The sequence below is a fragment of the Oncorhynchus gorbuscha genome, linkage group LG13 (genome assembly GCF_021184085.1).
Source record: "Oncorhynchus gorbuscha isolate QuinsamMale2020 ecotype Even-year linkage group LG13, OgorEven_v1.0, whole genome shotgun sequence".
NCBI lineage: Eukaryota > Metazoa > Chordata > Actinopteri > Salmoniformes > Salmonidae > Oncorhynchus > Oncorhynchus gorbuscha.
The window spans coordinates 87,607,245-87,623,102 of NC_060185.1; the positions used below are offsets into that span (position 1 = coordinate 87,607,245).

General features: G+C 44.7%; 1 protein-coding gene across 1 annotated transcript in view; it reads left to right on the forward strand.

Moving 5' to 3' along the window:
• The first annotated feature begins 13,396 nt into the window (after window positions 1-13,396).
• Window positions 13,397-15,858, forward strand: part of clint1a (clathrin interactor 1a) — a 37,899-nt gene continuing 35,437 nt past the window's right edge. The window contains exon 1 of the mRNA XM_046296012.1: window positions 13,397-13,606. Within this exon, the coding sequence (XP_046151968.1) occupies window positions 13,566-13,606 (41 nt within the window). The 5' untranslated portion in view covers window positions 13,397-13,565. The remainder of the gene's footprint in view (window positions 13,607-15,858) is intronic.

Below are 15,858 nucleotides of genomic sequence, written 5' to 3' on the forward strand. Positions count from 1 at the left end.
ATGGAGTGCTGCATCAGATGAGCTGGCCTCCACAATCCCCCGACCTCAACCAAATTGAGATGTTTTTGGATTAGTCGGACCGCAGATTGAAGGAAAAGCCGCCAAAAAGTGCTCAGCATATGTGGGACCTCCTTAAAGACTGTTGGAAAATCATTCCAGGTGAAGCTGGTTGAGAGAATTCCAAGAGTGTGCAAAGCTGTCATCAAGGCAAAGGGTGACTATTTGAAGAATCTCAATTATCAAAAATATTTTGATTTGTTTAACACTTTTTTGGTCACTACATGATTCCATATATGTTATTTCGGAATTTTGATGTCTTCACTATTATTCTACAATGTAGAAAATAGTCAAAATAAAGAAAAACCCTTGAATGAGTAGGTGTTCTAAAACCTTTGACCGGTAGTGAAGGACACACACACACATAGGACACACAAACAAAATGAGTGCATGCACACACACACACACACACACACAAACAACAACAACCCGGCGCACACAAAAAAAGCACACACAAATGTTTGCACATACATCAAAACTAACACACCAACACAGAGGGGACCTGTCATGCAGACAAGGTCAGAGAGCGTGTGACGTATGAGGAGTTATACCGCCTGGGAAAAGGAACAAGAGTCTCCCTGTGGGCTGCATTGGTGCCAACAATAAAATCCTTAAATATAATAGCAGAGAGAGAGAGAGAGAGAGAGATCTCACACACACACACACACACACACACACACACACACACACACACACACACACACACACACACACACACACACACACACACACACACACACACACACACACACACACACACACACACACACACACACACACACACACACACACACAGGGAGAGGGGCCCAGAAGACGTTGGGCACAGAGAGAAACAGAGAACATTGTTACCTAATGACAGAAAAAAAATGTTTTGTTGCTGTGGATTGGAAATAAATATCCTCAGTGAAAGAAGAAGGCTGAGAGAGAGAGAGAGAGAGAGAGAGAGAGAGAGAGAGAGAGAGAGAGAGAGAGAGAGAGAGAGAGAGAGAGAGAGAGATACACAAACAAAATGAGGGTAGTATAACTTTTTCATTATATCACAACGGTTTGATTTGTCTTATCCTAGCAATTTCTTCTCAGCTAGCTACATAGCCGTCTTTGTATCAAAGATAATTGCGTAATTATCGTATTTCGCCGTCCTAACGTAGTCTTCACTAGCCAGCTAGCTAACGTCCACTGATTAGCTGCACTGGGAAAACTATTACACTCAACTGAACGACTTGATTAGTTTAGTGTTAGCTAGCTACATAGCTGTCTTTGCTGTCTTCGTATCATCGTATCCAAGACAATTGTGTTGTTTAGGTTTAGAGTGTGTAGTCTTAGAGTGATTATCTTAATTTACCGAGGTTAGCTAGCCAGCTATTTGTCGTCCTTAACGTAGGTGACTCTGCTAGCTAGCCAACAGCTAGCCAACGCTAGCCAACGTCTTCTGTATAGAACTCAACTACCCGGTCGCATTCACAGGTTGTATCACATTTTCACTTCATTTCATTACAGTACAACGGTTTGATTTGTTTGATCGTAGCTAGCTACTTAGCTAGCTACATAGCCGTCTTTGTATCAAAGATAATTGTGTAGTCTAGAGCGATTTTCTAGGTTCGCTAGCCATCTATTGTCGTTCTTTTAACGCAACGTAACGTAAACAACACTGCTAGCTAGCCTGCTAGCCCCCGAATAGCAACACTGCAGAAACTATTACACTCAACGGAACGACTTGATTAGTGTAGTGTCAACAACGCACCCACTGCCAGCTGGCCTACTTCAGCAGTACTGTATCATTTTAATCATTTTAGTCAATAAGATTCTTGCTACGTAGCTTAACTTTCTGAACATTCGAGACGTGTAGTCCACTTGTCATTCCAATCTCCTTTGCATTAGCGTAGCCTCTTCTGTAGCCTGTCAACTATGTGTCTGTTTATCCCTGTTCTCTCCTCTCTGCACAGACCATACAAACGCTCCTCACCGCGTGGCCGCGGCCACCCTACTCTGGTGGTCCCAGCGCGCACGACCCACGTGGAGTTCCAGGTCTCCGGTAGCCTCTGGAACTGCCAATCTGCGGTCAACAAGGCAGAGTTCATCTCAGCCTATGCCTCCCTCCAGTCCCTCGACTTCTTGGCACTGACGGAAACATGGATCACCACAGACAACACTGCTACTCCTACTGCTCTCTCTTCGTCCGCCCACGTGTTCTCGCACACCCCGAGAGCGTCTGGTCAGCGGGGTGGTGGCACCGGGATCCTCATCTCTCCCAAGTGGTCATTCTCTCTTTCTCCCCTTACCCATCTGTCTATTGCCTCCTTTGAATTCCATGCTGTCACAGTTACTAGCCCTTTCAAGCTTAACATCCTTATCATTTATCGCCCTCCAGGTTCCTCGGAGAGTTCATCAATGAGCTTGATGCCTTGATAAGCTCCTTTCCTGAGGACGGCTCACCTCTCACAGTTCTGGGCGACTTTAACCTCCCCACGTCTACCTTTGACTCTTTCCTCTCTGCCTCCTTCTTTCCACTCCTCTCCTCTTTGACCTCACCCTCTCACCTTCCCCCTACTCACAAGGCAGGCAATACGCTCGACCTCATCTTTACTAGATGCTGTTCTTCCACTAACCTCATTGCAACTCCCCTCCAAGTCTCCGACCACTGCCTTGTATCCTTTTCCCTCTCGCTCTCATCCAACACCTCCCACACTGCCCCTACTCGGATGGTATCGCGCCGTCCCAACCTTCGCTCTCTCTCCCCCGCTACTCTCTCCTCTTCCATCCTATCATCTCTTCCCTCCGCTCAAACCTTCTCCCACCTATCTCCTGATTCTGCCTCCTCAACCCTCCTCTCCTCCCTCTCTGCATCCCTTGACTCTCTATGTCCCCTATCCTCCAGGCCGGCTCGGTCCTCCCCTCCCGCTCCGTGGCTCGATGACTCATTGCGAGCTCACAGAACAGGGCTCCGGGCAGCCGAGCGGAAATGGAGGAAAACTCGCCTCCCTGCGGACCTGGCATCCTTTCACTCCCTCCTCTCTACATTTTCCTCCTCTGTCTCTGCTGCTAAAGCCACTTTCTACCACGCTAAATTCCAAGCATCTGCCTCTAACCCTAGGAAGCTCTTTGCCACCTTCTCCTCCCTCCTGAATCCTCCGCCCCCTCCCCCCTCCTCCTCTCTGCAGATGACTTCGTCAACCATTTTGAAAAGAAGGTCGACGACATCCGATCCTCGTTTGCTAAGTCAAACGACACCGCTGGTTCTGCTCACACTGCCCTACCCTGTGCTCTGACCTCTTTCTCCCCTCTCTCTCCAGATGAAATCTCGCGTCTTGTGACGGCCGGCCGCCCAACAACCTGCCCGCTTGACCCTATCCCCTCCTCTCTTCTCCAGACCATTTCCGGAGACCTTCTCCCTTACCTCACCTCGCTCATCAACTCATCCCTGACCGTTGGCTACGTCCTTCCGTCTTCAAGAGAGCGAGAGTTGCACCCCTTCTGAAAAAACCTACACTCGATCCCTCCGATGTCAACAATTACAGACCAGTATCCCTTCTTTCTTTTCTCTCCAAAACTCTTGAACGTGCCGTCCTTGGCCAGCTCTCCCGCTATCTCTCTCTGAATGACCTTCTTGATCCAAATCAGTCAGGTTTCAAGACTAGTCATTCAACTGAGACTGCTCTCCTCTGTATCACGGAGGCGCTCCGCACTGCTAAAGCTAACTCTCTCTCCTCTGCTCTCATCCTTCTAGATCTATCGGCTGCCTTCGATACTGTGAACCATCAGATCCTCCTCTCCACCCTCTCCGAGTTGGGCATCTCCCGGCGCGGCCCACGCTTGGATTGCGTCCTACCTGACAGGTCGCTCCTACCAGGTGGCGTGGCGAGAATCTGTCTCCTCACCACGCGCTCTCACCACTGGTGTCCCCCAGGGCTCTGTTCTTGGCCCTCTCCTATTCTCGCTATACACCAAGTCACTTGGCTCTGTCATAACCTCACATGGTCTCTCTTATCATTGCTATGCAGACGACACACAATTAATCTTCTCCTTTCCCCCTTCTGATGACCAGGTGGCGAATCGCATCTCTGCATGTCTGGCAGACATATCAGTGTGGATGACGGATCACCACCTCAAGCTGAACCTCGGCAAGACGGAGCTGCTCTTCCTCCCGGGGAAGGACTGCCCGTTCCATGATCTCGCCATCACGGTTGACAACTCCATTGTGTCCTCCTCCCAGAGCGCCAAGAACCTTGGCGTGATCCTGGACAACACCCTGTCGTTCTCAACTAACATCAAGGTGGTGGCCCGTTCCTGTAGGTTCATGCTCTACAACATCCGCAGAGTACGACCCTGCCTCACACAGGAAGCGGCGCAGGTCCTAATCCAGGCACTTGTCATCTCCCGTCTGGATTACTGCAACTCGCTGTTGGCTGGGCTCCCTGCCTGTGCCATTAAACCCCTTCAACTCATCCAGAACGCCGCAGCCCGTCTGGTGTTCAACCTTCCCAAGTTCTCTCACGTCACCCCGCTCCTCCGTTCTCTCCACTGGCTTCCAGTTGAAGCTCGCATCCGCTACAAGACCATGGTGCTTGCCTACGGAGCTGTGAGGGGAACGGCACCTCAGTACCTCCAGGCTCTGATCAGGCCCTACACCCAAACAAGGGCACTGCGTTCATCCACCTCTGGCCTGCTCGCCTCCCTACCACTGAGGAAGTACAGCTCCCGCTCAGCCCAGTCAAAACTGTTCGCTGCCCTGGCCCCCCAATGGTGGAACAAACTCCCTCACGACGCCAGGACAGCGGAGTCAATCACCACCTTCCGGAGACACCTGAAACCCCACCTCTTTAAGGAATACCTAGGATAGGTTAAGTAATCCCTCTCACCCCACCCCCCCTAAGTTTTAGATGCACTATTGTTAAGTGACTGTCCCACTGGATGTCATAAGGTGAATGCACCAATTTGTAAGTCGCTCTGGATAAGAGCGTCTGCTAAATGACTTAAATGTAAATGTAAATGTAGAGAGAGAGAGAGAGAGAGAGAGAGAGAGAGAGAGAGAGACAGAGACAGAGACAGAGACAGAGACAGAGACAGAGACAGAGACATGCATTTCTCTCTTTACTTGCCAAGCTCTGATGATGTTCTGAGCACACTTGTCATGTGAATTCATATGTGTCAACACACCCTCCCCTCTGTCATCACACACAAACAAACACTCGCACACACGCACGCACGCACGCACGCACGCACGCACGCACGCACGCACGCACGCACACACACACACACACACACACACACACACACACACACACACACACACACACACACACACACACACACACACACACACACACACACACACACACACACACACACACGTAAGCATGCACACACACACACAGCCTCAATGTACTGTTTATCCTGTCTAGCTTTAGGCAAGTCTTTGGCTTTGCTATAATGCCCATTCACCTGAATAGTCATATTGCCCCCTAGTGGTAGAACTGGCCACTACATCTCTTCATTGTTCATTCCTTTCATTTACACTGAAAAAATATCAACTTAACATGTAAAATGTTGGTCCCATGTTTCATAAGCTGAAATAAAATATCCCAGAAATGTTCCATATGCACAAAAAATATTATTTATTTCAAATGTTTTGCACAAATTTGTTTTCGTCCCTGTTAGTGAGCATTTATCATTTTCCACCTGACAGGTGTGGCATATCAAGAAGCTGATGAAAGCAGGACCATTACATACATGCAAGGCCACTCTAAAATGTGCAATGTTGTCACACAAACAAATGTGTGTTGAGGGATTGGCATGCTGACAATTGGCACGCTGACTACAGGAATGTCCAACAGAGTTGTTGCCAGAGAATTTAATATCAATGTCTCTACCATAAGCCTTCCCATTTCTGTCTGTAATAAAGCCCTTTTGTGGGGAAAATCTAATTCTGATTGGCTGGGCCTGGCTCCCCAGTGGGTGACCCTGACTCCCAAGTGGGTGGGCTATGCCCTTTCAGGCCCACCCATAGCTACACCCCTGCCCAGTCATGAAATCCATAGATTAGGCCCTAATGGATTTATTTCAATTGACTGATTTCCTTCTATGAAATGTAACTCAGTAAAATCTTTGAAATTGTTGCATGTTGTGTTTATATTTTTGTCCAGTATATTCAATGAAAATGTAATTTTTACCACACTTTGACAGGAACGTCAGATTAAATGTAGTTTTTAACAATCTTAAAAACGTTTTCATTCTCTGTAAAGTCTAAAAGGTGTTGTGGTGGGCATTCCTCGTGCTCACATATCACAGGATGACACAGGGAGATTTAGTCACATGTCCAAAAGCAGTGTTTTGGGGACAAAGAGTGTTTTCTGAAGGAGAAAGATTCTGAACGCAGCTTTGACTTTGAAGAGGCAGTCAGGATATTTGGGCTGTTTACATTTAGAACATGATAGCTTTGCCTTTCTTCTCTCTGTACATCAGATGTGGATCTGATTCATCCATTGCCAGGAACAATAGGAACTGGAGGGACATTAATGTCTTCAAATGTTTTACTTGTAATGTGACACCTTGGTATATGGAGTTGATTTCTCCATTATTTTATAGAAATGTTCAGTGATAGACTTTTTTAGCCCAATTTTAGGAATAGATTAAAACATTAAGGCCTGGGCTGCCCCCTCACCCCCATCTACCCATACACACACACTCATAGTCGTGCCCACACTCACACGCAAGCACACATCCTGAAAAACATCCCTTCCCGCTTAGACCCTCCCAGAGGAGTATAGCATGGTTTAGTGCTGGTTGATCTCCCTCTCTCTTTCTCTCTCTGTTTCTTTCTCTCTGTCTCTTTTTCACACACACACACACACACACACACACACACACACACACACACACACACACACACACACACACACACACACACACACACACACACACACACACACACACACACACACACACACACACACCTCACACCCAGCCATCTCCATCTAAGCCATCATTTCTCCCAGAGTCCTCCTCTTCCAGCGTGGGCTGGTAATTGAGGTTGCTCCCTTGGGTGCAGTGCATTCTGGGTCGTTAAGTGCTGTCTCTTGTTTTCTTCCTCTCTTATGGCTATTTTTCCTCTTCTTTTATTCTTTATTTATTTCGTACTAACAGAGAGAAAGAGAGAGAGAATGCACCAAGATAACCCACGCTAAGAGCACCTACACCCAGACCACAGCATCACTAGCCACATCCCAACCAGCTAAAACCACCCCAAGTAAACCCTGGCCACACTCTATATAGGCTCCGCCATGTCAGACCAATGCCCACCTTGCCCACCCCATGCCCCCCGTCCCTGCGACAATTACATTAACATGACAGCAGGACATATGTCCAGGACCTGAGCAGAGCAACAGGTCTAAACCCCACTATTACACCTGCCTAAGCCCCATCCTGTGACCTAAGAGGTATGTATCAGTTGCTCAACATGCTCTGCTCACACCAACTGTGATGGTACGGGCATAAACCACACAAAAACAACACAAGACACTATGGAACACAAGGCTTTTACTATCTCATGCTAGAATAAACAAGGTCTGAGGTCATCTACCTTTGGCCTAAAGAGCAGGAACCCAGACTTCATCAAAGAAATTGGAAATGACATTGTCATCCTACAAGAAACATGGTAAAAAAGAGACAGACCCATTGTTTGACCTCTAGGTTACAGAGAGCTGGTAGTCCCATCCACCAAACTACCAGGTGTGAAACAGGGAAGAGACTCAGGGGGTATGCTAATTTTGTATAGAGCACACCTAACCCCAAATTAGTCAAAACAGGAACATTTTACATCTGGCGAGAAATGAATGAGGAAATTATCTCAACAGAGAAAAATGTCTTCATGTGTGCTAGGCTGGGTAGCCTAGTAGTTAGAGTGTTGGACTAGTAACCGGAAGGTTGCAAGTTCAAACCCCTGAGCTGACAAGGTACAAATCTTTAGTTCTGCCCCTGAACAGGCAGTTAACCCACTGTTCCTAGGCCGTCATTGAAACTAAGAATGTGACTTGCCTAGTTAAATAAAGATTTTAAAAAAATACAAACTTTATCCCCCCCAATAGAATCCCCATACTTTATAGATGATAGCTTCTCCACCCTCGTGAGGGAGATCAACACTTTCCAGGCTCAGGGACATGAACTAGTCTGTGGCAACCTAAATGCCACAACTCTCAGCACACAGGGGGACAAACATTTACCTGGAGGTGACAGCATTCCCTCCCCCCATATGCTCCCCTTGACACAACTACAACAACATAACCAACAGAAACGGGTCACAACTCCTGCAGCTCTGTCGGACGCTGGGTCTGTACATAGTCAATGGTAGGCCACAAGGGGGACTCCTATGGTAGGTACACCTATAGCTCATCACTCATCAGTAGTACTGTAGACGACTTTATCAATCACCTCAACCCAGAGTCTCTCCGAGCGTTCACAGTCAGTCCACTGACACCCCTATCAGATCACAGCAAAATCACACTCTACTTGAACAGAACAATACTCAATGGTCCGACACGTCAAAGCCAAAGGAACTGAAAAATATTACGAAATGCTGTAGATGGAAGGAAAATAGTGTGGAAATCTACCAAAAAACAATTAGGCAAAATTTACAAAAACTTACAACAATAACAAATGGTTTGATGAAGAAAAACCTAAGAAAGAAATTGAGAAACCTACCCAACCAAAAAACAGAGACCCAGAAAATCTGAGCCTAAACCACTAACACAATACAGAAATACAATACGGAAAAAGAAGGAACAGCAGGTCAGAAATCATCTAAATGTAATTGAAGAATCCATAGAATCTTAACCACTTCAGAATCTAACCACAAACAACAACAGGAAGAGTTATCTATCCAAAACGGAGATGTATGGATAAATCACTTCTCCAAGCTTTTTGGCTCTATAACATAGAACAAACAGCAAAAACATATACATGATCAAATACAAATCTTATAATCAACTATTAAAGGCTGCCATAACCCACTGGATTCTCCAATTACATTGAATGAACTACAAAACAAAATACAAACCCTCCAACCCAAAAGTTTGAAATATCCAATAAATGTCGTTCCACTTCATGATTGTGTCCCACTTATTGTTGATTCTTCACAAAAAAATACAGTTTTATATCTTTATGTTTGAAGCCTGAAATGTGGCAAAAGGTCGCAAAGTTCAAGGGGGCCGAATACTTTCGCAAGGCACTGTATTATGTTCAACATAGGAGGGCCAAGCACAGGAAGCAGCTCTTTCAGTAGTTTAGTTGGAATAGGGTCCAGTATGCAGCTTGAAGGTTTAGAGGTCATTATTATTTTCATCATTGTGTCAAGAGATATAGTACTAAAAAACTTGAGCGTCTCTCTTGATCCTAGGTCCTGGCAGAGTTGTGCAGACTCAGGACAACTGAGGTTTGGAGGAATACACAGGTTTAAAGAGGAGTCCGTAATTTGCTTTCTAATAATCATAATCTTTTCCTCAAAGAAGTTCATGAATTTATCACTGCTAAAGTGAAAGTCATCCTCTCTTGGGGAATGCTGCTTTTTAGTTAGCTTTGCGACAGTATCAAAAAGGAATTTCGGATTGTTCTTATTTTCCTCAATTAAGTTAGAAAAATAGGATGATCGAGCAGCAGTAAGGGCTCTTCGGTACTGCACGGTACCATCTTTCCAAGCTAGTCGGAAGACTTCCAGTTTGGTGTGGCGCCATTTCCGTTCCAATTTTCTGGAAGCTTGCTTCAGAGCTCGGGTATTTTCTGTGTACCAGGGAGCTAGTTTCTTATGAGAAATGTTTTTAGTTTTTAGGGTGCAACTGCATCTAGGGTATTGCGCAAGATTAAATTGAGATCCTCAGTTAGGTGGTTAACTGATTTTTGTCCTCTGGCGTCCTTGGGTAGGCAGAGGGAGTCTGGAAGGGCATCAAGGAATCTTTGTGTTGTCTGTGAATTTATAGCACGACTTTTGATGGTCCTTGGTTGGGGTCTGAGCAGATTATTTGTTGCAATTGCAAACGTAATAAAATGGTGGTCCGATAGTCCAGGATTATGAGGAAAAACACTAAGATCCACAACATTTATTCCATGGGACAAAACTAGGTCCAGCGTATGACTGTGACAGTGAGTGGGTCCAGAGACATGTTGGACAAAACCCACTGAGTCGATGATGGCTCCGAAAGCCTTTTGGAGTGGGTCTGTGGACTTTTCCATGTGAATATTAAAGTCACCAAAGATGAGAATATTATCTGCTATGACTACAAGGTCCGATAGGAATTCAGGGAACTCAGTGAGAAACGCTGTATATGGCCCAGGAGGCCTGTAAACAGTAGCTATAAAAAGTGATTGAGTAGGCTGCATAGATTTCATGACTAGAAGCTCAAAAGACGAAAACGTCATTTTTTTTTGTAAATTGAAATTTGCTATCGTAAATGTTAGCAACACCTCCGCCTTTGCGGGATGCACGGGGGATATGGTCACTAGTGTAGCCAGGCGGTGAGGCCTCATTTAAAACAGTAAATTAATCCGGCTTAAGCCATGTTTCAGTCAGGCCAATCACATCAAGATTATGATCAGTGATTAGTTCATTGACTATAATTGCCTTTGAAGTAAGGGATCTAACATTAAGTAGCCCTATTTTGAGATGTGAAGTATCATGATCTCTTTCAGTAATGACTGGAATGGAGGTGGTCTTTATCCTAGTGAGATTGCTAAGGCGAACACCGCCATGTTTAGTTTTGTCCAACCTAGGTCGAGGCACAGACACGGTCTCAGTGGTGATAGCTGAGCTGACTACACTGACTGTGCTAGTGGCAGACTCCACTATGCTGGCAGGCTGGCTAACAGCCTGCTGCCTGGCCTGCACCCTATTTCATTGTGGAGCTAGAGGAGTTAGAGCTCTGTCTATGTTGGTTGATAAGATGAGAGCAACCCTCCAGCTAAGATGGAGTCCGTCACTCCTCAGCAGGCCAGGCTTGGTCCTGTTTGTGGGTGAGTCCCAGAAAGAGGGCCAATTATCTACAAATTCTATCTTTTGGGAGGGGCAGAAAACAGTTTTCAACCAGCGATTGAGTTGTGAGACTCTGCTGTAGAGCTCATCACTCCCCCTAACTGGGAGGGGGCCAGAGACAATTACTCGATGCCGACACATCTTTCTAGCTGATATGCACGCAGAAGCTAGTGATCTCTGACAGTTTCATCCTAACATCGTTGGTGCCGAAATGGATAACAATATCTCTATACTCTCTACACTCGCCAGTTTTAGCTTTAGCCAGCACCATCTTCAGATTAGCCTTAACGTCGGTAGCCCTGCCCCCTGGTAAACAGTGTATGATCGCTGGATGATTCGTTTTAAGTCTAATACTGTGGGTAATGGAGTCGCCAATGACTAGAGTTTTCAATTTGTCAGAGCTAATGGTGGGAAGCTTCGGCGTCTCAGTCCCCGTAACGGGAGGAGTAGAGACCAGAGTAGACTCGGCCTCTGACTCCGACCCGCTGCTTAATGGGGAAAACCGGTTGAAAGTTTCTGTCGGCTGAATGAGCGACACCAGTTGAGCTTTCCTACAGCATTTCCTTCCAGAAACCGTGAGAAAGTTGTCCGGCTGCGGGGACTGTGCCAGGGGATTTATACTACTATCTGTACTTACTGGTGGCACAGACGCGGTTTCATCCTTTCCTACACTGAAATTACCCTTGCCTAACGATTGTGTCTGAAGCTGGGCTTGTAGCACAGCTATCCTCGCCGTAAGGCGAGTACAGCGACTACAATTAGAAGGCATCATGTTAATGTTACTACTTAGCTTCGGCTGTTGGAGGTCCTTGTGGAAATTGCTGCTAAAGTAGGAGCACAACGCCAGAGATGGAAATTTCCTCAGCATAAACAATGAACTGAGCTAAATGTAATTTGGCTTTTTACCAAATTATCGTATGACAGACCACATATTCACCCTGCACACCCTAATTGACAAACAAACAAACCAAAACAAAGGCAAAGTCTTCTCATTCTTTGTTGATTTCAAAAAGCTTTCGGCTGAATTTGGCATGAGGGTCTGCTATACAAATTGATGGAAAGTGGTGTTGGGGGAAAACATAACAACAATATAAAATCCATGTACACAAAAAACAAGTGTGCGGTTAAAATTGGCAAAAACCACACACATTTCCTTCTACAGGGTTGGGGGGGGGGGGTGCAGCATACGCCCCACCCTCTTCAACATATATATCAACGAATTGGCGAGGGCATTAGAACAGTCTGCAGCACCCGGCCTCACCCTACTAGAGTCTGAAGTCAAATGTCTACTGTTTGCTGATGATCTGATGCTTCTGTCACCAATCAAAGAGGGCCTACAGCAGCACTTAGATTTTCTGAACAGGTTCTGTACAGACCTCGGCCCTGACAGACCTGGGCCCTGACAGACCTGAGCCCTGACAGACCTGGGCCCTGACAGACCTGGGCCCTGACAGACCTGGGCCCTGACAGTAAAGCTCAGTAAGACCAAATAATGGTGTTCCAAAAAAGGTCCAGTCGCCAGGACCACGAATACAAATTCCATCTAGACACTGTTGCCCTAGAGCACACAAAAAAACAATACATACCTCGGCCTAAACATCAGCGCCACAGGTAACTTCCACAGAGCAGTGAACGATCTGAGAGACAAGGAAATAAGGGCCTTCTATGTCATCAAAAGGAACATAACATTTGACATACTTGAATCAGTTATAGAACCCATTGCCCTTTATGGTTGTGAGGTCTGGGATCCGCTCACCAACCAAGAATTAACAAAATAGGACAAACCCCAAATTGAGAGTCTCCATGCAGTATTCAGCAAAAATATCCCCTGTGTACAACGTAAAACACCAAATAATTGCATGCAGAGCAGAATTAGGACGATACCCGCTCATTATCAAAATCCAGTAAAGAACCATTAAATTCTACAACAACCCAAAAAGAAGCTATTCCCATAATATTTTTAGTCATATACACATATTTAGCAGATGTTATTGGTGGTGTAGCGAAATGCTTGTGTGACAAGAAGCTAGGGTTAGGGTTGTCTTTTATTCTGAGGTCAAATTCAATGAAAAAAGGAGTCAAGAGAAAACCTTTTCTATAATACAGATTATATTTAGGAATCAATGTCTTAAAACAAATCCTTCTTGGTTGGTAATGTAATTATCTAATTTAGCACCACTCTTGAATACATGGCTAATTAATTTCATAAAACACATTCCAAAAGTGACACTTTTTAAAATATATATATATTTTTTTTACATATCCTATGTTGGTCAACGCATGTTTTCTTCCTCGTGACGTTGCAAGGACGTATCCGTAGTAACCTGTCCTGTCCAATGCGTGCGCCCCCTCAGAGGTGAAGAGTGTTCCAGTTCTTACTGTAAACTGTCTTTGGTTCAAGGGTTGGTTTCGGTGACAGCGCTCCGCTCTATCGGGTTTTGAGAGCCTGGAATACGGGTTACTGAGGCGGAAAGCCGCGTTGTAGAGAGCCAAAATGATGAATATGTGGAAAGTCCGGGAATTGGTTGATAAAGCGTAAGTATTTTCACTATATCCGAGTTCAACTCTCGAGTTTACCTGTTTGAGAGAGACACGTACCCAACACTTTGACGTCACGTAGCAGCAGGAAGCTAGTTAGCTTCAGTAGCAAGTTGTAGCAGTCAAAACACGGGACAAAATCTACTTTTTCGCCATTCGAATTTTTAACCATTTTAATCTTGTCTGGAAGTATCCGACGAGCGATTGATAACGCGTCTAGAAAGTTACGTTATCTGTTTTTATAAAGATGAGATGGCTGTTATCCAGCTAGCTAATTATCTAGCGTAACGACGTTAGAATGAAATAGTTTTTTTGCGCAGTTTCACAGTCAGTTTGTTGTTTGTTTGGTTAGCTAGCAAGCACATTTACTGAGCTAGGGAATTGGCCAGCTCAAAACCAAACGTATGCACTTACGTAAGGGGAAATCTTTCTGTAAACATGGGTACTATTAGTTGTGGCAAAGGCCTTGAATGCTAATTGGATGTATTCTGACAAACCAACTTCCGGGTGTGAAAGTAACAAGCATACCAACCAGAACTTTTTGCTTTTCTCATGTCTCAGGTCTATCAAAACGGCCACATCTCAGTTGACATAACTATAATAAATTGCTGTATTTATATATAATGATATATATATATATATTTTTTTTTTACAAAGTATAGGATGATCCAAGTAAGCCTAGAACACCTGCATATCTCACTCAAACGTCTGCCTAGCTACCTCTTAGTATGCTAGCTATAGGCTAAATTCTAGAAACAATTACAATACATTTGACTGGAGTGTATGTTTGTTATGGGCCTCGTGCATTTGCAAAATGGAGGAGCTTTGCATGCAGAAGCAGAAAGTTGGAGCCTAGATCACTATCAGTCACTCTCTGTTGATACAGTACGAGAGAGAGCACTGTAATGTGTAACTCTGTAATAAACAATTACTTGCTGAATGCAACTATAGATTGGTTGGACAATCATTAGGCAATGTCACACTTCATACAGTTGTATTGTGAAGACATTGCTGTTGCTACATTATTAGCTAGAGTAGCTCGCCAGAGTTTGATTAAAAATAAAGTTCTCTGCGAGTGTGTCCCAAATGGCAGAGTTTTCCCTAAATAGTCCACTGCTTTTGACCAGGACACATAGGGAATAGGATGCCATTTAGGACAGAAACTAAGAGTGGATTGCATAGCACAGTTGTGTTGCATGGCATTCATGGGAATAAACCAGATTAGCCTAGACCTTGTACAGTCGTACAGTCGCTGTCAGTGGAGATTGAAACTAAAGGCTTGAACAAATGGCTGAATGGTTCCACCTCTGAGCAAGAGCCACACCTGGTTTAGCCAGCTTATTGTTTTCTTTTGTCCTCCTCTCGTATAGTTTACTGTCCCTCACTGCTGAGTAATGACCTGAGATAGACCGTACAGCACACACACAGGCCTACCGTAGAGCTCTGGGAAGTAGTGGGAGAATGCAATCTCCACTTAAAAGCTTTAACAGCTGGTTTGGTGAGCTTTGGCAACAGCAGAAGCGCACAGTTCCTGTCCAAGAACACATTCCTGCAAAAAAGTAGAGAGAGAATGATTGAGACAACTTTTTAAGTGTTTCCCAAACAAGCACATATATTATTCCTCAATAATGATGGATCAGCTCCATTTACATTTAAGTCATTTAGCAGACGCTCTTATCCAGAGCGAGAGGGATATTACCACCTATGGCTGCAAAAACACTGTTGAGGTGGCTTGTTATGCTTAACCAATATTAAATGCACTAAATCACAGTTTGGGTACGTCATTGCGCACATGTTGTCACACATCATGAAACACATTAAGTCAACATTGCGTTATATAGGCCTATATAGGTCCATGTAGCCAATGTATATTGTATTGCAGTCATCTGTTTTCATTTGAATCATCATTTTTATCCTTCTCTTGTTTGTAAACATTGCAAATATTGTAGCAATGTTGTATTTGTAGTCAACTTCCTTCTGATCTGGATTCTACAGTGCCTTCAGAAAGTACTCCCACCTCTTGACTTTTTGTATCTTTTTTCCCTTTAAAATAGATACAATTTAGAAGTTGTCACTGGCCTACACAAAATACCCTGCCCATAATGTCAAAGTGGAATTATTGTTTTATGTTCACAAATTAGTTTAATATAAAAAGCTGAAATATCATGAGCCAAAAAATATTTGACCCCTTTTGTTATAGTAAGCCTCAATAAGTTCATAACAAGTCACACAATAAGTTGCATGGACAT